The following is a 22,997-nucleotide window of genomic DNA, read 5'->3' as shown; positions in this document are numbered from 1 at the left end:
TGCGATCTCCATTGCGCGCAAACCCTCTCTCCCCCCACACCCTCTCTCGCAGACTCGCGCCTGTCGACTCGGCCCAGGCTGCTCCTCTGCACACGCGACAGCCACTCCCATTCGTGATACCCGCCCCCGACTCGTGGGGTACAGCTGTTCCTGACTGCCTTCAGGGCGCACACCGGACCCACCATGGTGAGCCGCCGACAACCCCACGCCCCGAGAGCTCGAGCAACTTGACTAACCAGGCTGTCCGCCTCCAGGCCGTGACCAAGCGCGCAGGGCGCAAGAAGGACCAGGGCGGCTCCAAGCAGCCCGCTGCCGGCGGCGGCGGCGGCGGCGGAAAGGGCTTCTCCAAGAAGGCCGTCTTCGAGACCACCAAGAAGAAGGAAGTCGGCGTGTCGGACCTGACGCTGATCAGCAAGATCTCCAACGAGGCCATCAACGAGAACCTGAAGAAGCGCTTCGAGAATGGCGAGATCTACACCTACATCGGCCACGTGCTGGTCTCGGTCAACCCGTTCCGGGACCTGGGGATATACACGGAACAGGTGCTGGAGAGCTACAAGGGCAAGAACAGGCTGGAGGTGAGACTACCAAGGACCGGGTCGGCGCCGCAAAGATACTGATTGCTACGCCGTACAGATGCCGCCCCACGTCTTCGCCATCGCCGAGTCCGCATACTACAACATGAACGCGTATAAGGAGAACCAGTGTGTCATCATTTCCGGCGAATCGGGAGCCGGCAAGACCGAGGCAGCAAAGCGCCTCATGCAGTACATCGCCAACGTGTCGGGTGGGAGCAACAGCTCCATCCAGGAGATCAAGGACATGGTGTTAGCAACGAACCCGTTGCTGGAGTCGTTCGGAAACGCGAAGACGCTGCGCAACAACAACTCGTCACGATTCGGAAAATACCTCGAGATCCAGTTCAACTCGCAAGGAGAGCCCGTCGGAGCAAACATCAACAACTATCTGCTCGAGAAGTCGCGAGTTGTCGGTCAGATCAAGAACGAGAGGAACTTCCACATCTTCTACCAATTCGCCAAGGGCGCCGCACAGAACTACAGGGAAATGTTCGGCATTCAGCAGCCGCAGTCCTACGTCTACACGAGCAAGTCACAATGTTACGACGTGGACGGCATAGACGACCTCGCCGAGTTCAAGGACACGCTCAACGCCATGAACGTCATCGGCATGTCGCAGGACGAGCAGGACAACGTTTTCCGCATGCTCTCGACCATTCTTTGGCTGGGTAACGTAACTTTCGTAGAAAACGATGAGGGCAATGCGGCCATATCAGACCAGTCCGTGGTTGATTTCGTTGGCTATCTATTAGAAGTTGAACCGGCGCACGTCAACAAGGCCCTAACCCAAAGAGTCATGGAGACCAGTCGCGGTGGCCGCAGAGGCTCTGTCTACGACGTTCCGCTGAACCGCGCACAGGCAGCATCTGTTCGGGACGCTCTTGCGAAGGCCATCTACTTCAACATGTTCGATTGGATCGTCATGAGGATCAACATGTCGTTGAAGGCTCGCGGAGAGCAAGCTCACTCGATAGGTATCCTGGATATCTATGGATTCGAGATCTTTGAGCGCAACAGCTTTGAGCAACTGTGCATTAACTATGTCAATGAGAAGCTGCAGCAGATCTTCATCCAGCTGACCTTGAAGGCTGAGCAAGAAGAGTACGACAGAGAACAGATCAAATGGACCCCCATCAAGTATTTCGATAACAAGGTCGTCTGCGAACTGATCGAAGAGAAGAGGCCCGCGGGTGTTTTTGCCACGCTTAACGACGCCTGCGCAACTGCTCACGCCGATCCCTCCGCCGCCGACAACACCTTCGTCCAGCGTCTCAACGGCCTCTCGTCACACCCCAACTTCGCGGCGCGCCAAGGAAACTTTATCATCAAGCACTACGCCGGCGATGTCGAGTATGCGGTACAGGGAATGACGGACAAGAACAAGGACCAGCTCCTGAAGGACTTGCTTGTTTTGGTCGGCCAGAGCTCGAACCAGTTCGTCCACACGTTGTTCCCTCACCAGGTTGATACGGACAACAAGCGCCGCCCGCCAACCGCAGGCGATAAGATCAAGGTCTCCGCGAACGACCTAGTCGCGACTCTCATGAAGGCCTCGCCCTCGTATATCCGTACCATCAAACCGAACGAGAACAAGTCGCACAGCGAGTTCAACGATGCCAACGTCCTTCATCAGATCAAGTACCTTGGTCTCCAAGAAAACGTCAGAATTCGCCGTGCTGGTTTTGCTTCTCGTCAAACATTCGAAAAATTCGTTGAGCGCTTCTTCCTTCTATCGCCCAAGACTTCGTACGCCGGAGAATACACCTGGACCGGCGATTACAAGACTGGAGCCAAGCAGATCCTTAAGGATACCAGCATCCCCGCGGAGGAATGGCAAATGGGTGTCACCAAGGTGTTCATCAAGACTCCCGAGACGCTTTTCGCTCTGGAGACTATGAGAGACAGGTACTGGCACAACATGGCCATTAGGATCCAACGTGCTTGGCGAAACTACTTGCGGTACCGCGCCGAGTGTGCGACCCGTATCCAGCGGTTCTGGAGGAAGCTGAACGGCGGCAAGGAGTTCATCCAATGGCGTGATCAGGGTCACCAGGTTTTGGCCAACAGGAAGGAGAGAAGACGGTACAGCTTGACTGGATCCCGGCGCTTCATGGGAGATTACTTGGGTATTGCCAACCAGGGTGGCCCCGGTGAGGTCATGGCGGATTCCATCAGCATCAGGGGGGAACCGGTGCTCTTCTCGTGCAGGGCCGAAGTGCTCATCTCAAAGCTTGGTCGGTCGAGTAAGGCTGAGCCTCGTACGCTGATTCTGACGAAGAAGAACGTCTACATCGTCAAGCAGGCCATGGTCAACAAGCAAATCACAATTCTTGCGGAGCGGACAATCACCCTGGGAGCCATCAAGTTTATCAGCTGCTCGAATCTCAAGGACGACTGGTTCTCAATAGGCGCTGCTTCGCCTCAGGAGCCAGATCCCCTCGTCCACTGCATTTTCAAGACCGAGTTCTTCACCCACCTTACCAATGCCAGCCGCGGCACCTTTGAGCTCAAGATTGGGCCGACCGTCGAATACAACAAGAAGCCTGGCAAGATTGCCACTGTCAAGACTGCCAAGGATCCCCAGGTTCCGCCGCAGCAGGACTTGTACAAGAGCTCAACGATTCACACCAGCCCAGGAGAGCCGCCCAACTCGGTCTCTAAGCCGACACCAAAGGGCAAACAGGTCGCAGCGAAGCCAATCACCAAGGGCAAGCTTCTACGACCCGGCGGTCCTGGCGGCGGTCCTTCTAAGCTGGCCAACCGGCCCAAGCCCACGCCTCCCCCTGCTCCCGCCGCGGCAGCGCAGCCCAGAGCCATGCCGCAACCGGTTGCCGCATTGTCGAATGGCCATTCACGCACTGCATCATCATCGTCTGGACGGGCGCCCCCACCCCCACCTCCGCCGCCTGGCCCACCCGCAGCGCCGAAGGAGCCTACTTTCAAGGCCCTCTACGACTTCAATGGCCAGACAAGTGGCGAGCTCAGCGTCGCGAAGGACGAGGTCATCCTCATCCTCCAGAAGGAGAACAACGGTATGCTCTTCCAACTCATCATAAACCTGCGACACCAAAAAAAGTATACAGCCAACTAACATATTTTCTCAACAGGCTGGTGGCTCGCCAAGCGCATGGACGGTTCGGCACAGGGCTGGGCTCCCTCCGCCTACCTCGAAGAGGTCGTCCAACCCGCGGCCAAACCCACCCCTCCCCCTCCCCCGCCGCCGCCGGCATCCCGCCCCGTCCCCACGCCTCCCAACGGCGTCGCCGCGGCGGCCGCCGCCAAGAAGCCGGCTCCCCCCGCTCCCCCGGCCAAGCGTCCGGCCGGCCGGAAACCCGCGCCCCCGCCCGCGCCGAGGGACAGCGGTTACTCGACGGCCGAGAGCGGCGCGAGCAACGGTGGTGGCGGCGGCGCGCCCAGCATGGCGGGCGGATTGGCCGAGGCGTTGAGGGCGAGACAGGCGGCGATGAACAAGAAGGACGATGACGAGGATGATTGGTAGAGGTGTGCGGCGTGAAAGGTGACAGGGGCGATAGGAGATGGGGTGGAAGAGGGCGGTTTTTGGCGGAATTGGAATTGATGGATGTTATGCGGGGGGAAATGCATGAATGGGTCATGGTCAGGGCTAGGATGATATTTTGGCCGTGGTCTGCTGCTTTTGGACTCCCTTTTCTTCCACCAGGGAAGGGGCTCGTTTTGATGATGTTTTTTTTTGCGGCTAGTTGTTTACTTTTTTGCTTCTCTCTTGCCTTTTATATACCTCGGTAAATACTTCGCTGGGGCGTTGATGAAGGCGAGAGGATGGAAAAGAACATGAAGCCGAGACATCTCTCTCTCTCTGACAGACAAAGGTGGGAAGAACATAAGGTGGTGGAGGGAGAGCGGGGATAGATTCCGACGAACTTTTATTCAGGTTTGAGACGTGGGTTTAGTATAGAATCTATTATTTTTTTTCTTGTTTAGCACTGCCGCTTGCTACCAGGTAGTTGTTCCCTCTCGCGGTTTTGATGTTCATCCCTCGAAGGTTCAGTTGCGAGCACGTGGAATACTCAGATGGGAAGAGCGTTCTGGACGCGGCACACGATGAGTGGTCATTTACGATGCATTTGAGCGTTGGATCTCGATTACCGGAGTTGGGGGACTTGATAACAGTCCCAAAAGCTACAGGATCAAACCTGAATATTATCAAATGGTCAGAGGCGTGGGTTGAGCGATATCGTTTGGAATTGATCTACGGAACCGGGCGGCTCTGCCTTTGCACGGCCACCCATCAGCCGTGACCTTTTGAGAGTGAAAACCAGAGCAGAGAGCCGGATCACACCACGTTCTTCTCGAGCCATTCCTCCCATTGCTCCTTTGTGAAGCTGCTGGAAATGCTGTTTTCCACAACGCCCTGCCACGTCATCACCCTCGTCAGCCAAAAATGCGAGAGAAAAGTTCGGGATCACATTCGACGGGAAGACTTACGTTGAACACCACGGTGGGCGTGACGTGGATGCCCACGAGCCGGTTCGTCTTGACCATGACCTTGACGTCGTCCGTCACCTTGTTGCCGGTGTTGAGCGCGCCGTCGGGGCCGGGCCGGTCCGAGATCTCGAGCAGGCCGTAGACGTCCCCCTCGTCCAGGCCGACGCCGGCGGCGATCTTGGCCAGGCGCCTGTACGTGGCGTTGCGCGTCTCGTTGACGACGCTGACGTCGAAGAAGTCGGTCTGGGCGTCGAACAGCGCGCGGCTGAAGTCGGGGAACTTGGCCGGCGCGAGCCGCAGCACGGCGGCGCCGGCTTCGTGGACCAGCGTGGACGAGGGGTGCCACGGCTGGATCTGCTGGCGGAAGATGATCTGGAGCTTGGCGTCGTATTTGGATTTGATGGTGGGCAGGACGTGGTCGTAGATGGTGGTGAACATCTTCTTGGAGAACTGTGCCGGATGTCAGCGGCATGGCTTTTTTTGGGGATAGACGCTAGAGTCTACTTACCGGGCAGACATAGTCGAGGTCTGTGAAGAGAGAGAATTGCATGTTAATCATGGCCCTTTGCATGGAGGTGTGGGGGATGTACATACAGAGTTCGAGGGTGTGTACCGTCTTCACGCCAGAAGCGAGCTTCTGGCCAGCGAATTTGGGTGCCAATGCCATTTTCTTTTTTCAGTCTAGTTTGTGTGCGATATTCTGTATACAGGACACCAGAAGGGAAGGGAGAAGAGATCGAGGTTGCAGACTTTGGGGTGGATGGGAGGGAAGCTATGGCACGAGCGAAACCCCGCGATGACGACAGTGGGGCCGATAAGTACCCCGGACGCTTCGGACGTGCACCTTCCTCAACTTGCAAGCAACCACGATAACTCATTTATCCCAGCAATCGATTCAACCTAAGTATGTCCCCAGGCCATAGTGTACGAATAAGAAAAGCCGCTTGCCTGGTCGGAGCAGCGCTGAAGGTATCATATCATCAATCCAACGCCGCGAATAAAGCACCATGCTCCCTAAGGGCATCTCACGCCGAGTTCAAAACGCCCTTGATAACCCATATCTCGCCGTTAGCAACCTTGTCGGCGATGCTGGAAACCTCGATGTTGCCGGGCTGGAGCTGCATCGCTATCAGTACTCTTGCGAGCATATGTAGGCCGCCGTCGCCTTACCATCTTCTTGCCATTCTTGATTTCGTACCACACCGTATTGCCCGCAAGCGACTGCATCTTGTGGTTCTCCTTCCACGGGCTTTCAGGGACGATGTGCGCGTTGACGAAGCGCTCCAAGTTCTTCTGCGCGCGGCTTGGGCCATCGGCTCCTTCGTATGCATTCGCACCCAGAGACTCGTACTCCCGGGGGTCCTCCCAGGGCTTGTGCGGCAGGCCGTGCATGGCGCTGTTATCAGGCGCCAGGATGGTGGCGTTCTGGGAGCCGTCGTTCAGACGGGCAGCAACCGAGTCGACATCCCGCGTGAACCCGCTGAAGATGTTGATGCTCCGATCCTTGCCCATCACGTCGGACAGGATCGGGGCGTCGTCGGACGAGGCGGCGGGCGGCATGACGATACTGGGGATGTTGAAGGACGGCACTTGGTCGAGCACGTCGGCGAGTCTCTCGTGCATAAAAGGGCCAGCTCGGGCGGAAGTCACAGGGAAGAAAGTGGAGGCGAGCAGTGATCCTAGAAGCAGAGGGTGCCACATCTTCGAAGGTTGAGTTGTCAGGGTCTGGAGCAGGGCAAGCGGCGACTGGCCGGGCATGGGAGACCGCCTTGCCCCGGCCGTGCGTCATCGGCGGCCACCCGTCGCGCTATCTTATCGACACGTGCCAGCTCCGTTAGCGCGCCTTCCTTGCTCGCTTCGTCGCGCCCGAGCTTCCATCATCTCTTCCGCCGCTGCTGCCTCTCCTCCGCGCCGACCTGGACAACACCGACCCGACATTCAGCTTCGCGTCTTCGCTCGCACCGTAATCTTGGGTTGCTGTGCCCCAGTCGCTGCTACAAAATGGCCTTTCCGTGCGTCCAAGTCTCCGAGGTACGTTATAGAAGATCCGCGCGTGTCCTGTCTCAAGCTCACATTCTTTGCAGGAGGAGTTTCGCGAGTTCGGCCGCAAGCACTTTCCTGGCGCACCGCAGCCGGCAATCCTTCCGCCGTTTGTGACGTCGTCGACCAATGCGCCGCCTCAGAGCAACACGTCTCCGTCCTCTGCTGTGTCCGACATTGCCTACAATGCCGGCTTCACTGCAGGTGCCAGCTTCGGACACGCCAGTGGACGTGTTTCTGGCTATACTGAAGGCTACAATGCGGCACTCGCCCTGTTCGGCCGCCAGACTGCCAATGTTACCGTCCCTGCTGAGCGGAGCCGCAATCACGTTGAAGGTGAAGGTGAAGACCAGGTCTACGACGCACACGGTTACGAGGGCGACACCGACTGGGGCTTCTATTCTGATGGAGCCAAGCGCACCATTGATGATGAGGCTGTCCAGTTCTACCGTCGCTCTGAGCTCATGCAAATGCTCAAGGACGCCAAGAATCGTGTTGCTGATCGCAAAGATCGCGAGAGGGAGGAGCAGTTTGAGAACGAGGACAAGTCCGAGGCAGAAGTCAAGGCTCAGATGGAGGTCGACGCACAGGAGAAGATCGACACCCATGACCACGGTGACGCTGAGTGCAATGCTTCCGAGCAGATCGAACTGGACAAGGCTGAGCCTCAGGTTGGATATGATGTCGAGGAAGTCACCCAGCCTATCGACCCCCTCGCGTCGTCCACCGGCAGCCCGCTGACCAATGAGTCGAACTCTATCAAGCCCGAAGTGGTCAGCTCATTCGTCGAAGAGGACCAGGCCGATTCGGATGCCAACACCCCCTCGTCTACGTCTACAACATTGGTCGGTAGCGAGTCCTGTAAGCGCCCAATTCCTCTCAATTCAAAGAAGAAGATGACTGCTATCCCAGAAGCAAACAGGGGCAAGAAACGCAAGCGCTCTGCACGAAATCTCCCAGTGGATATTGAAGGCATTACCTACCGCAGGATTGCTCGTGAATTGGATGAGATGCCGAGCGAGTCGGTAGAGCTCGACTACTGACCGCCTTTTCTTGCTCCTCTAAGCTGTTACTATCAAGCCATCGATACCCGTATTCGTCTTTAGCAACCGGGGGGCTGGCATTCTTGAATAGAACCAAGGTACAAGGTATGTACACTGCTTCGGCCCCACATCAGCATGTTATGATGAAACCTTCGTATCGTCATCCTTAGGCGTAGATCGAGGCGCATGATGAGCGCTCAAGGGAGGAACGTCTTGCTGTGCACTTGGTGTACACATGTACGGGACCTTGAGTGCCACATGGGCAGTCTTGATACTGCCGAGTAAAAATCTTCTCTCTGACTACATGCACACACACAATACGTTTTCATCCAAAATATCATCCAAAGCACCGTGCTGACTAGTGCCCTACAGATATGACGAGCCGAAGCTCTACTAGAACGATTTTGCATTGGTAAAAAAAATAAAACTGCGAGGGTTGGGAATACATCTGGACGGAATGCGGTTATGGATCATTACGTAGTCGCGTCCAAGCAATCGAGCCAGCCACTCACCAATCCCAGAGTTACTGTGCCCCACCTAGAAGCGTTGTCACTACTTGAAATATTTCATCGGCAAAGACGGATACTGAAGGTATGCTGTTCATTTTCTTGAGAATTAAGATCGACGGTTAGGAACGCCTGGTAGAAAGGGAAAATGGAGGTGGGAATAGGGTGGATGGACGCAGACGGCGCGATAAGAATTGAGCGTTCTCCACAAGAACAGAGCAAGAATGCTTTTGTGTTGGGTTGATAGGGCTTGACGCAGGCGGTTGCGCGGCCTGCAGGCGCGACACGCGTTGAACCCTGGTTGCAGCCGCGGACAAGGGGCCCAACTGCGCGTCTAAGCTCCCGCCCCAAATCCCGCGCCGCTGCAGCCGCATAGGAGACCCGGACTCCAAAGTTGCTTTCCCCTCGCCCTCTTGCCGCCTTTCAGCTGAAAGATGCCCACCGCTCCTGTGCCCTCGCCCAGTCCAACATGACCGCCTACGATGACTGGGGCTATCCGGTCTCTTCGTCGCGCAACCGCTTCCGCGAACCACCCACCCTGATGCAGCACGTCCAGCTGTACGCCAGATCGCTCCTCATCCGCGCCCAAATCTACAACCCCAATGCCCCCGCCGGCAAGACCTGGAACCCCCGGCCAATCTTCTCCGTGCCAAACATCCTGACCCTCTTCTGGCTGTTCTTCGTGTACTCGAACGAGCGCTCGGCGTTCCGGGACGGCATCGACGCCTGCGACTGGGGCAACTGGGAGAGCTGGGTGCGGCCGCCCCGCGCGTGTATTCGATTGCTGCATCTTGAGCGCTGACGCCATGGAACACAAAATTAGCCGCACGATGCCACGCCGCACCGCCTCGTCTTCGTCGCGGACCCACAGCTCGTCGACCCGCACACCTACCCCGGCCGCCCATGGCCTCTGTCCACCCTGACCGTCGCGTATACCGACCAGTACCTCCGCCGCTCGTGGTCGCTGATCCAGGAGGATCTCTACCCGGACACCGTTTTCTTCCTGGGGGACCTTTTCGACGGCGGCCGAGAATGGACGGCGGACGGGAGCGTGAGCGAGGACAAGACGTGGAAAAACTACGGAGACAGCTTCTGGCTGCGTGAATATGATCGTTTTGGCAGGATCTTTTTCAACCACTGGGGTGATGCTGGAATGGCGCCAAGGCTGGGGCAACCGGGACGTAAGCTTATTGCTGGACTGCCTGGAAACCATGACCTGGGATTCGCTGCGGGCATTCGGACGAATGTGCGCAAGAGGTTCAATGCCTACTTTGGCGACGGTAACCGAATCGACGTCGTCGCGAACCATACCTTTGTCTCGATAGATGCTGTTTCGCTGAGCGCGCTGGGACATGCCGCCGGCTCCGAGGACATTTGGAAGCCGACCCAGGATTTCCTCGACCAGGCGCAGGCGGAGAAGAGGCGGGCTGTTGCGAGAGATCTGAGGGCGAGGAAAGGCTTGAATCCCAACCCGCTCTACAAGCACAAGGTTGTTGGTGGCGCAGACATGGCGACAGCCAAATTGCCAGTTGCAGACGCCGGCGATGCCGAGTTCCCTACTATCCTACTCACCCACGTCCCTCTGTACCGAGCCGAAGGTACTCCCTGCGGTCCGTTGAGAGAACACTGGCCGCCCACCGAGCCACCAAAGGGCCAGAAGGAACCCGTCTTCCCCGACGACCGTAACGCCATCGCCGTGCGGGGCGGTTACCAATACCAAAACGTCCTGACCAAGGACGTTTCCAAAGACGTCACCGAGAAGATCGGCAACATCGAGTACGCCTTCTCGGGCGACGACCACGACTACTGCGAAGTGGTGCACAAGGGCTACCACTCCGGCGGTCACAGCGGCATCCGCGAAATCACCGTCAAATCCCTGTCGTGGGCCATGGGCGTCCGCCGCCCCGGCTTCGTCATGCTCAGCCTGTGGAACCCGGTCGACGACGCCGGGCAGCCCCTCAGCGCGACGCCGGAGCCCACCGTGCAGAGCCACCTCTGCCTCATGCCCGACCAGCTCGGCGCCTTCATCCGCTACGCCCTCCTCTTCGCCGTCACCCTCTTCATCCTCACGGTCCGCGCCCTCGTCTTCAAGATCAAAGCATCTTCTTCTTCTTCCTCGTTGTCTCCGAACTCCGACGACACGCCCATCCTCCCCCTCTCCGAGGACCACCACTACAACAACAACAACAACAACACATCCTCGGCCGAGCAGGAGAAACGAAAGCTCCACCACCTGGGCGCCGCGGCCGAGGAAACCGCCCACAACGGCCGCAACCGCACCGACTCGATGGGCAAGGGCGCCTCGTCCAACTCGTCGACGACGTCGCCCGACAGCAAGACGGGCCTGTCCGCCCGCTCGGCCACGCAGCAGCAGCCGCGGAGCAGTGCCAGCCCCGTCCCCTCCTCGGGCGGCTACGGCTTGCCTCCTTCATCCTCATCGTCGCCGGTGAACGGCTACGGCGTGTCCGGAATCTACGGAAACAGTGGGCCCAGCAATAATAACGGCGGGGCGAAACTACCGCTCGTCGCGTACGCGGGCTTCTTCCCCGACCGCGCCGAGGAGAAGAGGAGGGAGCGGGAGAATGCGACGGTCAGCACGAAGCCGGTGAAGAAGAGGAAGAAGAAGGGCGAGGGCGTGTTCAGGGCCGAGTTGGGCAGGAGCGTGGCGAGGGTCGCGGCGGTCGTGCTGGGATGGTATTTTTGGTTGATATGGAGGTGGTGAAGGAGGGTGTCGGATGGATGGGGTGGATGGGGTGGATGGGTGGATGGGTGGATGGGTGGATGGGTGGATGGGTGGATGGGTGGATGGGTGGATGGGTGGATGGATGGATGGGATGGGATGGGATGGGATTGGATGCGTCTCGGCCCTGTCTGTCTTGTCTCTCTCTTGTCTTCCTTCCCTTTTACCCCTCACCCTCACCCTCCCCTCCCCCCTTTTTGGTCTGTGCGGGGAAGGAAAATAGGTGTTCTTGCTCTTGCACGCGGGTTGCCGATGACGTACTACCACTACTACTATTATTATTACTGCTACTCTGTAACGATGTTGGACAACTGTACACGGGTTCGTCTTTTTTTTTTTTCTTCTTCTTCTTCCCTCGCTCTCCTTTGGTGCATAGATTCCGAGCATTTTGTTTCGCTCTTTGCTGCATTGCATCCATCGGTTGTTGCATGTTACATTACATCACTTCTGGCTTGTTATCATTCTGGTTATGCTCAACCTTAACCCTTGCATGGTTGTTGGTATCTGGCTGGCGTCCGGGGGGTTTTTTTTTTTTTATCTTTTGCTCTCAATCTTGGGAAGAACAACACGCATAAGAGAGACATATACATAAAATTTTCGATCATTTCACCTTTTCGTCGTTCGTTCGTTCGTCGAGGGGGGGAAATACAGGAACAAATATCGTATATCAACGTGCCGTGGAAAGTTTTTACAATTATCTAGTATACTAGCGTCGTCATGGTCGCTTTTTCTCTTTCGTCTTCGTGGTCTCAGTCATCAAAAACATATGTATACCCTCCTCTCATCAAAGCCTATCGTCTCGTCCCTAGAAGGGAGGAGCGAGAGAGAGAGGGGAGAAAGAAAGAGAAATCAAACGTGCATCCACCTCGCCATCCACGTCTCGGTAACCTGCTTCGCCTCATCCACCAGCCCCATCTCCAGCAGCAACTGCGTCGTCCCCCTCACCGCGCTCTCCAACGCCGACCAGATCCACGCGTGCGTGAAACTCGTGTGCTCCCCGACAAACACCGTGTGGTGCTCCGTCTGATAGTAAGCCGGCAGGTACAACTCCTGCTGGCCGACGAGCGGGGACGCCCAGGCGCCGGCTTGGAAGTTGTTGTTTTCCCAGCAGATGCGGTCGTAGGCGCCCGTGAATTGCTCCGTCGCGACGTCGCCGTGCACGGCCGTCATGGCGCGGACGACGTGCGCGACGTGCTCGGCTTCGGTCATGCTGCCGAGCGTGCGGGCGATGGTGCCGGACTGGTACGAGGCGAGGAGGACGCCCGGGCCGGTGCTGTTGACTTGGTACGAGGGGTAGCAAATGTTGCCGATGCCGGCCCAGGCGGAGGTGGAGCCGCAGCCGCCGATGATGGGCGGGGAGAGATGCTCCCAGAAGCGCGTTTCGTAGTGCAATGCGACCTTGCATGACTGCTCGTAGTTCAGAGTGCTGATGGCACGGGCGAGCAGGCCCGAGTAGGAGGGGAGGTCCCACAGGCGCACTTTGGAGAAGGGCACGGCGACCACGGCGTAGTCGAAGGAGAGGGAATCGAGAGTTGTGCCCCAGGGGCCGTCGGGCCGCCAGGATGCCGTCGTCTGCTGCGTAGTCTCGTTATATGAGAGTTGCTCAACCTGCTTGCCGAAGAGGGTTCGGTTGGCAACGAGCGGGGTGAAGGCTTTGGGCAGCCGGCTGAGGCCCTTGTCGATGGTCCGCCATTCCGTGGCCGAAAAGTATACTGTGTCGTATAGCCATTCTGGGTTGTCGCTTGCTGTGGAGACGGCCTCATCGGTGACGTTGAGGTCGGTCTGCAGCTTGTAGCGTAGGTAGCCGGCTTCGGAGAAGTCGAAGTAGCCCTCGGCCACGGCCTTCTTGTGCGCATCGAATACGTTGGTGGCGATATCCCGCATCTTCTCCCACGTCAAGGCATCCCAGACCTCAATCGCCTCGAGGGCATTCTCCACGGCGGTGGCGTTGGAGTAGGAAAGAGTGGCGTCGGTGCTGTCAACAGGGTCGTTGGCGCTCTTCTGGATCCATTTGATGAAGTCGACAGACCAGGCGGGGTCGTGGCCGTTCATCTCGTTCAGCGCATCGGCCAATTGAAACACCATGCGGTGATCCATGATCTGGATAGTATCATTGGTCGTGGTATTGGTCAGGCTGACGGGAAACCGCATAGGTCCCATTTCCTGGTATTGATAGTCCTCAGGAGCGGTGTCATTGAGGTAAGAGGTGTGAACACGGCCTCCAATGCGCTCACTGGCCTCGATGATCTTCCAGTTGGTGATACCGACGGACTCGAGGAGATACTGCCACACAAGTCAGGATGCCAATTCAAACAATCCGAATGGGAAATGGTCGGCTTACAGCAGTCATCAGCCCAGACATGCCACCGCCAATGATGCCCACACTCTTGTTCATGGCTTGAGCCACAAAAGCGGAGCCAGGCTCCTTCTCCTTCAAATACTCGACACCGTCGAACCAAGGGCCCATGGGGTCGGCAATGTCTGCAAAGGAGGTGCTCCTGCGAGCTTTCCTTCTCTTGACCTTGAAAGCATCTGACCTGCCGACCAGCTCATCTCCGGCAAAAGCATGCAGGCAGCCACCGGACTGGATTTCGGCAGGAGGAAGCCAGACGAAGCGAGTTGGTCTGTTGTCCTCCCAGCCTAGATTTCTCTTGGCCAGCGGGTGGTTTCCCACGTGAGTCTTGCCGACACGGTGGTGTGCCTCGTACGGACTGGCGATATCGCAAGAACCATAGTGGACGGAAAGTTCGCCATCAATGGGACCGGCGAAGTCAATGTGAATATTGGTAATTCCGTCGGCTTCAGCAACAAAGGGGCCCCTGAAAACAACAGTCGTAGACCTAGGGACGGCAACGGCGGCGGTATTGCCAGCCAGGAGCGCGGCGGCGGCAAAGGTGCCCGAAATGAGGCCAGCAGAGTGGAGGAGACCCATGTTGGATCGGGAGGCAAGGGAAAGACTTGAGAATCGGGCTGCAGAGCCAGAGGGCAATCCTGCATCCTTCCGGCCTTAAATACTCGGCAGAGGCTGCACAGAAAGCGTGCAGACATGGCAATCTTGCGGGTATCTACCGAGCCTCAACGGTGAAGGCCGGCCTTGGCACGCCCTTGAGCTGACCATTTGCCGGAGCCTGAGTCAGATCGACAAGATAACAGCAGTGGGCGGTGATCGTTTGTGGCCCGGTCGAGCTCTGGCATTGCCGGAAGCACTGCAGATTGCGGAGAGCGGATTCCCCGCGGTCGTCGTGTTAGGCAGCACGGGCTGGGGAAGAGCAGGGGATGCGTGTGGTAAGCATCCTGACGGTTTAGCGAGCGGTGCGACGAAACAGCTCGCAGCGATAAGGCCGGACTGCAGCGGGAAGGCATGATTGACGTAGTGGGCGGCCGGAAGGGGCAGTCCGAAGATATGTCGGGCCCATCGCCGTTCGCCGACGGGAGAGCACCGGCCGGCCTTGGTGATATCGAGAAGGTCGACGCGAGAGTGGATCGGCGACTTGGTGGGTTCGACACGGGAGGTCTTCAGGCCCTGCCGGCCCATCTGGATAAGCGTGTGGTGGTGCGGCTCTGTAGTGACATGATTACGCGCGGCCAAAACGTAAAGTGCGGCGTGGTGTCCATCCAGGGGAGGCTCGGTAGGAGGTGCAATTGTCGGCAGCGGCCAGGTGGTCCAAGAAAGAAAAGAGAAAGGTAGCAAAGAGAAGCGTTTTATAGTCTGCCGTGCAGCCGAGCCTTGGCCCAGTGCGAAATAGGCATGAGGATGGGCAGCTGCGGCGTGTGCAAGGCGACTCCCCGATTGCGCCATGGTCATGACTCGTGCTCCCGAAAGTCGTGGCCGAGATATGACTCGCCAGTCTTTTCACCTCACCATCGCGCCTCCCGCAAAAAGCTTGAGTGAGCGCACATGTCCAACGCCACATCCCCAGTCCTCGCCAGTCAAGTCCCATGGCCGCCAAAGGCTCTCTGTCTTTGAACGCCGCCGTCCGCCAGCCTCCGGATGAGACCGGCCACTCGAAGCTTTTTACGACGACCGTCGTGGCTATCAAAGCCTCATGCAAAGAAACAAGCCCAGCCACAGCGCAAGCCATGGGTCGCCTATGAACCTGCCCCGCGTCCCGAGCATGAAACTAGAGAAGCCCTCTCCGCTGCTTCATCGACCTTCACCCTCGACCACGCAAGGGCGTTGCAGCTCAATGAACTCCTTCGTACCCCAGTGAACCCGCTTCGAGTCCGCTTCACGTGCTCTCCGGATAAGCAGCCCTATCTGGACCTGTTCAATTTGTACCTGTGGAGGAGTTTGGCCGATCCAACCCACCGGAAGACGGCAAAGGCTTTATGGAGGCTGTACATCAAGTTGCAGCTGATTTCGCCCAAGTTCCTGCGAGCCCTGTCCTCCGACGCTTGGGACCTCTTGTGGCGGACACAGTCTCTTCGCACCTTGGCCGAGCCCAAGGTCGCTACTCATTTGACCCAGCTGGTTGAGGATATGCAAGCTACCGGACGTGTGGTCAACTTCGAGCAACGCCTCGTCTACATTGAGACGCTCTTCGGTCAGGGCGCCCGTGAAGCAGCAATCGAAAAATGGCAACAGGGTTACCGAACCGAGAGCGGGTCCCGAACTGGAGATAGCTACAGGTCCGAGTACCTAGAGCTTGGCGTCCGTATTCATGCTGTGGCTGGAGACGTCACCCGCGCCCAGGAGCTTCTCGCCGACTTATTTGCTTCCCATCCGGTGCCGAACCCACGCCTCATTCTGTACGTGTTTGCTGCCTGCCTTCAAGCGCCGGATGAAGGAGACAAGCATGCGAAGCAAGCCTGGGCGCTCTACTTGCACCTAAAGGACCTGCTTGGAGACAGCATGGCAGTGAAGGATTTTGAGAAGTGTTACACTGGTTTTCTGAAAGCGGGATACAGCGGACATGCCTTCGGCGTCTTCCGTGACCTGATGTCGGCTGAAGCACTTCGTGGTTCCGAAGGCCACAAGGCCAATGCAAGCATCCTTAAAGGCTACAACGACCTGGCCGCTGTCCTCGACAGTGAAGACCAACTAAACGAACTCTTTCTGACGGGCTTGTCTTCAATGCCGCAAATTCACCAGAACAAGTTCTTCTTCGGCAAGTGGATCAATAAACTAATTGCGGCGGGAGACGTCGATTCGGCAGTCAGGGTATACGAGCTAATGTTCGAGAGAGACGTACAACCTCAGGCTCGTCATCTCAACGCCCTGATTGGGGGGTGGATACAGAGCGGCGACCCTAGCAACATAGACAAGGCTGAGAACTTGGCTCTTCAGATGGTCGTCAAACGCATCACTACAGTGCGGCGTCGCAAAGGCCTAGTAACATCCCCCCCACGCGACCTTTCCGCAAAGCTACGGCCGCCGCCGAAGCTGTTCCTCCGTCGAACCCTACCGCCTGCAACAAGCGATACATTCGGCTTCTTGAGACAAATCTACCTGCAAAGGAACGACAGAACGAAGCTTGAGAGTCTCTGTACCTGGCAAGTGCTGCATGCCGAGCTCCGCACCCATACCGAGGTCCTGAACAAGCAACTGTCCTTCTACCTTCAACGCGGCTACCTCAGTGACGTCTGGCGCACCTTCAAACACGAAGTCCTCCTCCGACCCTCGCCAAAGGTCAAACCCACCCGTCCGGACATCGGCACCTTCGCCCTCCTCTGGGAAGCCTCCCACTTCAAGCAGCGCACCCTCGGCCGCAGCACCCCCTACGAGCTCCGCTCCCCGCGCACCTCCTTCCCCCCACCCACCATCATCCTCCGCCACACGCTGGCCTGGTCCCGGTCCAACACCCCCGCCGCGCGCAACGACTTGCCCGCGCTCTCCCGTTCCCGAATCCCCAACCACATCGTCGCCACCTACGCCGCGTGGAACGACCTCGCCGGCTGCCTCGTCGCCCTGCACGTGCTGCACCGCCGCCTGCGCTCGCCCGTGACGCAGCGCACGATCGCGCTGCTCGCCCGCGCCCTCGCCCGCCTGGGCTTCCCGCCCGCCGACGTGCGCTCGCGCTCGCCCCTCCGCCGCCGCCAGCTCAACGCCTCGGCCGGCGTCCACCACAACCTCGACAAGGTCCTGCAAGCGCTGCGCGCGCTGTTCCAGCGACGGCTGGACGCCCCTTCTCCTTCTTCTCCTTCTTCCTTCTCCTCAAAGGACAGCAACAACGACGCCGCCGCCGCCGCCGATGATGGTGACGATCCCAAACTCCGTGACAGGGACAGGGGCCTCCTCTTGCTCGAAGCCCTCAGCGAGCTGACGCGCGCCATCCTGCTGCGCCAGGGCGAGCCGCCCGCCCGCATCGAGGCGCAAATCCACGGCATCAAGCGCAGCCTCGGCGACGACGAGCTGCCGACCGGCGACAGGGACGCTTGGGAGATCGCCAGGGAGTTGGGGATACGGTACTGATCATCCGTTCGAAATCATCACGGTTGCTGCTGCTTGATTTTCGACTGACTGGCTGATTGACTAGCTGACTAGCTGACCTGCTGGTGGTGCCGGCAGCGTTGTAGTATTTTTGTAATGTCAACTGTAGTGTATGTATAACAGAGAGTACGGGTTTAGGGATTATTCAACCTGGGAGGGAGGCATTCTTATTCCTTTTCTTTTTTGTATTATCTCCCTTCGGATGGGAAAGGATGTCCGTGAACGAAAACGAAAAAGGGGCGTGTGTATTGTACTGTATAATACTTCGCATCTCCATGGCGTTCGGGGCGGCGGCATTTGGTTTGGAAGAGAAGAAATGTCTCCAAAGTCGGGGGTCTCGAAAACCCACGCGTTCTTCTCAACTCATCAATGATACCCCAACTACTCCTCATTGCATCGAACTGTAAAAAAGAATACATCGCGGGTTTCGCACCAGATGCTATGCAACCACATGCGAAGGGCACTCGCACAATTCTTGCTTTTCTTCTTCTTCTTCTTTTTTTTTTTTTTTGAATCTCATTAACTATCCGTTGTCCATATATGTATGTCTGTTCTTGTACAAATTTGGGAATCTTTTTAACTACTGTGAACCACTACTTTCACGCTTCCATGGTTATCCCATCTCGCGCTGCCCGCTGCTTCTCTCTACTCTTTGACATGTATGGCAAGACCCGTTGGTGAATGTGTTGTGGACCAACACAAGACTGCCTTGAGGCCATCCGAGCCAGCATATGTACAAAGAGTGCGAGATATAGGGCGATGGATGGGGAGAAAGGAAGAAGGAAAAAAGAAAAGGCCTGAAACCATGTCCGTCTATGCAGATAAAAGGAATTGATAAAGTTTTCTGAATCTTATGCAGCAAAGGAGAAGAAAATGCAGAGTAAACCAGATTATCAGTGGGAAAAGGTGTCTTGTCAAAAGAAGAGAGTGACAAAGTAAGATTGGCGAGGTGCCGCCTATTGTGATAGCAAACAAAAAGGAAATGTTTCCGTAAAGGGAATATGCCAGCAAGATGGAGGGTGGTTCGGGAAGCAGAAGAAAAGATACTGCCTCGACAAAAGGCCCTGGGAAAGAGAATTTGACTTGTGTGATATAATGCAGCCGACAAGGTCTGATGAGTCTCAGCCGTGTACCGTTCGCTGAGCAGGCGAGTAGGTTTGCCCTATCGCATCCTCGGTTTGTCATCCACAGGGGACGAATCGTGGTGATCCATGGAAATAGTATATGCAATGCAGTCGTCAAAAAGACGATCAAAGGCCGTTAAGAAAGCGTAGAATGGGGTATAGGCGCAATGGAGAATCTGAAGAGGAAAGAAGGGGTATGCAAGTTTTTTCCCAGCCACACCGTTGAACGCCGCGAGGTTGGCCAACAACTCCTGTTTCAATGATTTTGCTCGTTGCGAAAGGATTCTGAGAGCAATACTCTCTGCTGAAAGAGTGAGAGCGTGGATGTGTATAACCGTGCTGAGGATGAGCGAAGTCCACGCCAACTTCCTGCTCGTCCAAAAAGCGTTTCGTATAATCGAAATGTGCTCGCGCCAAGAAGAAAGAACGGCAGGCGTGAATCCAAGCTTGGCTGGAATACGCCCAATTGTGCATGTGCTCATTCGCAAATGGCCTTCGTAAGCAGGTTCGGCTCGTGCACTAGGCGAGCGAACTCTCTGCCCTTCGTAGAACGCGTCTCGCGGTCCCACCGACACCTTCGACGTCGCTGGTGTCGGTGCTACTCATGCTGACCGATGTGGCGGCTGAGTGGGATGCAGCCAGGCTGCCGTTGATGCTGCCATTGCGGGGTCTTCTGTTTGCCCGTCGAGCCTGTGCCTGTGAGCCGCACGCTTTGAGCGTCCGGCGCAAAGTCTTGAGATAAAGCACATGATCTCTTGCGACCCTGCTAGCTTCAGTCACCATCATACGCTGGTCGGCAGTGTTGTCCAGTGTCGTGGGGTGTGGCGGGGTAGGTCGAGCAGTGCGTAGAGGCATCCTCAGCCTTCCTTGAGCAGCGATGGAGAAGCTTGCCGCGCTCCGAGGCGAGTAGGTAGCAACCGATGTACGAGGTGTCGTGAGTTGAGTGATGTCGCCGGAGAGGGCCAAAGCAGTATCTGGAGAGGCGAAAGTGCTGCTCGAAAAGGACCCGTTCGTGGATGGAGGTGTACTCGAAAGCAAAGAGTCCTGATAGCGCCATGTGCGGGGAGACTCAGGATTGAAGGACGGAACACTGGTTTGGGACACCTGACGCCGGCTCTTGATGGTCTCGTCATTGAGGCCGCCTTCGTCTGGAAGGACGTTTGCCAGTGCACTCGGAAAGTTCGAGAAGGCAGCATCCCCAGATTTCTTCGAATCGCTGCCTTTCGTGCGCCTTTTGGGGTTTATCAGGCGATGAGCTAATGAACCATTCGACTCACGCACGACTGAAGACTTCCTCGACCCGACCGAGACACGGTGCTGCTCCTCACGACCTTCGACAATCGGTCCATGGTCCGACACGTATCCTTGGCCCTTCTCATCATCCTGGTCACCAGGCGTGAGAAGCCCTGAGATCTGCTTATGAGGCTCGGACTGAGATTGACGATGATAGGAGGCACGGTTGTTGTTCTGCGAGAGCTGCGCCTGCTCTTCAAGATCGAACGGGTTGCCGGTGGTGGCGTCGGCGTCGTTGCTGCTGGTAAAAGAATTGACCATGGAAGCCGCTGTGGTAGGACGAGGAACAAGGCCGACGTCAGCAAAGTCCAGATCGATCATCGAAGTCCGTTCAGGCGATCCCGGTGCCGACAGAGAGGATATGAAGTCGTCGAATTGGCCAATGGGTTGTGTCGCCGCGTGGCGAAGCGGGGGGCGCCACGCATCTCCCAACGGCGGCGACGGACCAAGACCTCCCGAAGCACCCCTGTTGCCCGCTGAACTTCCCTCGGCTGCGCCCATTGGGAATGAGAATCCCGGAAGCATGCTGCCGCGACCGTTGCTCGACTGGGCTGCCATGGCGGGCAGTTGCAGCTCCTTCGTACCACGACGTTGCACCAGCCGGCTTGTCCGGTAGTCTGGCTGTGACTCGTCCTCCGATACCTCTGCCGTTGCAAAGGTCCAGTCCATAGTGCGACGGTTCGGCGTGTCCTCAATCTTAGCGTCTTCTGGAATGGGCGGTGGCTCCATGACGGGAAACTTCCAGTCCTTCGTCGCACGCCTGGCAGTCTCGACTGGTGGAGGTTCCATCATGGGGAATTTCCAGTCTTTGGTGGCGCGCTTCTCTCCAGGTGGGTCCATCATCGGGAACTTCCAATCCTTGGTAGCGCGCCGCGAAGTTCTGTTGGGTTGATACGTGTATTCTTCATCATCGTCGTCTTCCAACTCTTTCATGATCCTGTTGATTCGACTAGCGCGCAAAGTGCTTGCATTGGCGAGATCCAGGTTTGGCGTCATCTCGAATCCAGCATCCACGGCGTCCAAGTCGATCATCGTAACTCTGTTCGAAGCGCCGTTCGGCTCCCAGTTGCGGAGCGCCAGATCAGACTGCGACGACCGATCCGGGCCGTCGAGCTGTAGCATTGACGGATCTTCACCATATTTGTATTCCGGCGCCTCCAAATTGAATAGTCTCTCCAGTCCTTCTTCTCCACGTTTGATTTGCTGCTCCTTCATCGCCTTTTGGTGCATCATGAATTTGCGTCCGCGGCCTCTGGGTGCTGAAGCATCTTCCATGTCGTCCTGCCGTACGTCGCCGCCATCGCGAAATGGGTCCACCATTGAGAGGCGCTTCTCGTACGCAAAATCTCTTTCAAACTCCACAGTAGTGCTGAACACCCAGTCCTCGCCAATCTCAGATGAAGGGTCCGCATCTAGCCCCTCCGCTCCTCCTGCAGCCCAAAGCGAAGTACGATTGCCGCCACGGTCTTGCCAGTCCAGGAAACGCTTGACCAGAGTGGATAGGCTAGTGTTTGGAAAGCTTTCCTGGGTTCCAAACACGTAAGGGTGCTCGAGGACTTCCGCAACAGAGGGGCGTTCGTAGGGTCTCTCCTTAAGGATGAATGACACAAAGTCCCTGAGTCCATTGGAATATTGGTTACCTTCTAAACGCGGGGCTTGGCGTCGGTTTGCGAGGAATTCGAAGTTGCGTCCAGCGTCCGGGGGCAATCCAGTTGCCATCTCGAAAATGGTACATCCAAAAGCCCAGCAATCAACCTCGGTTCCATAGCCAGCGCCGACCTGGTCTTTGATCATTTCCGGAGGCATCCAGTTAGGCGTACCGATGATGGTAGATCGCTTGTCAAAGCTGGTCTCGAGCAGTCCAGATACACCGAAGTCAATGAGCTGAACATTTCCGTCCTGACTAATCATAACATTTGCGCCTGTTTGCCAAGGTCAGTACGTTGGGTCCCATGATGCAGGGATTTCGTTCGAGTACTCACATTTGATATCACGGTGAAGGATACCTGCGTCGTGTACGAATTTTAGGCCAACCGCAACCTCTCTCGCGATGGGAATGATGAAATGCTCCTCGAGCGGCATAGGCTTTTGTGGCGTTCCACCCGGAGTAGCTCTCATCAAGGTGCGAACGCTACCACCGGCAACGTACTCGGTGATCATCCACAATTGGGAGTGGAACGCGAAAGATTCGTAAAATTGGTTAACGTTCTTGGCTGAGCTGTCCCGAAGTTGCTGCAGGATAGAAGTCTCCTTGACGAGCTGTTTGACAGTCTCATCTCGGTGCTGAGTGGCTTCTGCGTAGTCAGCTTTATCAATGTCGCAGATTTTGATTGCGACAAGCTCGTTGTGTTCCCGACGTTTGCTATTAGGATGGTTGGTCAGCATGCAGTAAATGATCAGGATACACTTGGAGACATACCCCTTGTAGACACGCCCAAAGGCGCCCTTTCCGATGAGCTCAAGGAAATCGTAAGGTGGGGCAGCAACGCCAGAGCGGTCGGCATGGAGCTCAACAGCCTTCTGCATCTCTCTCGCCGCCTCGGCCTGTCTGGCCTTGGCGCCATTGAGGCGAGGGCTCAGTAAGTCGACTGCCATGTCTTTGCCGCTCGAACGTCGTCTTCCGTTGGAACTGCGACGAGCGTTGCTTCGAACAAGAGTGCACTTGAAACTAGGAGGGTCGAAAAGAGGTTCTGGTGGGGATAACGGTACGTAGTCTACCAGTAGCAGAGCATCGCGTAGATCAGCTGGTGGGAGTTGCGTCGAGGGGGGTGGCGTTGGG

General features: G+C 56.9%; 8 protein-coding genes across 8 annotated transcripts; 4 read left to right on the top strand and 4 right to left on the bottom strand.

The window, feature by feature from the left end:
- Positions 1 to 183: 183 nt before the first annotated feature.
- Positions 184 to 3,669, top strand: MYO1_2 (class II myosin; the record flags this gene model as incomplete). The annotated part of the gene is made up of 4 exons (XM_066779715.1): positions 184 to 186; positions 240 to 578; positions 637 to 3,307; positions 3,500 to 3,669. The coding sequence occupies 4 exons, from the start codon at positions 184 to 186 to the stop codon at positions 3,667 to 3,669; spliced, it is 3,183 nt and encodes a 1,060-aa protein (XP_066630519.1).
- A 1,221-nt stretch (positions 3,670 to 4,890) lies between these two features.
- Positions 4,891 to 5,709, bottom strand: SLS55_008303 (uncharacterized protein; the record flags this gene model as incomplete). Its single annotated transcript, XM_066779714.1, has 4 exons — positions 4,891 to 4,968; positions 5,043 to 5,492; positions 5,551 to 5,570; positions 5,637 to 5,709. The coding sequence occupies 4 exons, from the start codon at positions 5,707 to 5,709 to the stop codon at positions 4,891 to 4,893; spliced, it is 621 nt and encodes a 206-aa protein (XP_066630518.1).
- Positions 5,710 to 6,067: 358 nt separating this feature from the next.
- SLS55_008302 (uncharacterized protein) lies at positions 6,068 to 6,800 on the bottom strand (the record flags this gene model as incomplete). The annotated part of the gene is made up of 2 exons (XM_066779713.1): positions 6,068 to 6,160; positions 6,213 to 6,800. 2 exons carry the CDS (start codon positions 6,798 to 6,800, stop codon positions 6,068 to 6,070), a joined length of 681 nt encoding a protein of 226 aa, XP_066630517.1.
- Positions 6,801 to 7,043: 243 nt separating this feature from the next.
- Positions 7,044 to 8,125, top strand: SLS55_008301 (uncharacterized protein; the record flags this gene model as incomplete). The annotated part of the gene is made up of 2 exons (XM_066779712.1): positions 7,044 to 7,073; positions 7,127 to 8,125. 2 exons carry the CDS (start codon positions 7,044 to 7,046, stop codon positions 8,123 to 8,125), a joined length of 1,029 nt encoding a protein of 342 aa, XP_066630516.1.
- A 975-nt stretch (positions 8,126 to 9,100) lies between these two features.
- On the top strand, positions 9,101 to 11,353 carry SLS55_008300 (uncharacterized protein; the record flags this gene model as incomplete). Its single annotated transcript, XM_066779711.1, has 2 exons — positions 9,101 to 9,385; positions 9,455 to 11,353. The coding sequence occupies 2 exons, from the start codon at positions 9,101 to 9,103 to the stop codon at positions 11,351 to 11,353; spliced, it is 2,184 nt and encodes a 727-aa protein (XP_066630515.1).
- An 867-nt stretch (positions 11,354 to 12,220) lies between these two features.
- SLS55_008299 (uncharacterized protein) lies at positions 12,221 to 14,303 on the bottom strand (the record flags this gene model as incomplete). Its single annotated transcript, XM_066779710.1, has 2 exons — positions 12,221 to 13,654; positions 13,713 to 14,303. The coding sequence occupies 2 exons, from the start codon at positions 14,301 to 14,303 to the stop codon at positions 12,221 to 12,223; spliced, it is 2,025 nt and encodes a 674-aa protein (XP_066630514.1).
- Positions 14,304 to 15,310: 1,007 nt separating this feature from the next.
- SLS55_008298 (uncharacterized protein) lies at positions 15,311 to 17,783 on the top strand (the record flags this gene model as incomplete). The annotated part of the gene is made up of 2 exons (XM_066779709.1): positions 15,311 to 15,455; positions 15,502 to 17,783. The coding sequence occupies 2 exons, from the start codon at positions 15,311 to 15,313 to the stop codon at positions 17,781 to 17,783; spliced, it is 2,427 nt and encodes an 808-aa protein (XP_066630513.1).
- A 1,661-nt stretch (positions 17,784 to 19,444) lies between these two features.
- SLS55_008297 (uncharacterized protein) lies at positions 19,445 to 22,813 on the bottom strand (the record flags this gene model as incomplete). The annotated part of the gene is made up of 3 exons (XM_066779708.1): positions 19,445 to 22,140; positions 22,201 to 22,580; positions 22,638 to 22,813. The coding sequence occupies 3 exons, from the start codon at positions 22,811 to 22,813 to the stop codon at positions 19,445 to 19,447; spliced, it is 3,252 nt and encodes a 1,083-aa protein (XP_066630512.1).
- Positions 22,814 to 22,997: the final 184 nt, after the last annotated feature.

Source organism: Diplodia seriata (assembly GCF_021436955.1).
Source record: "Diplodia seriata strain FDS-637 chromosome Unknown scaffold_8, whole genome shotgun sequence".
NCBI classification, from domain to species: Eukaryota; Fungi; Ascomycota; class Dothideomycetes; order Botryosphaeriales; family Botryosphaeriaceae; genus Diplodia; species Diplodia seriata.
Note: the sequence above shows the minus strand (reverse complement) of the source record. Positions and strands in the feature narration are given on the sequence as shown.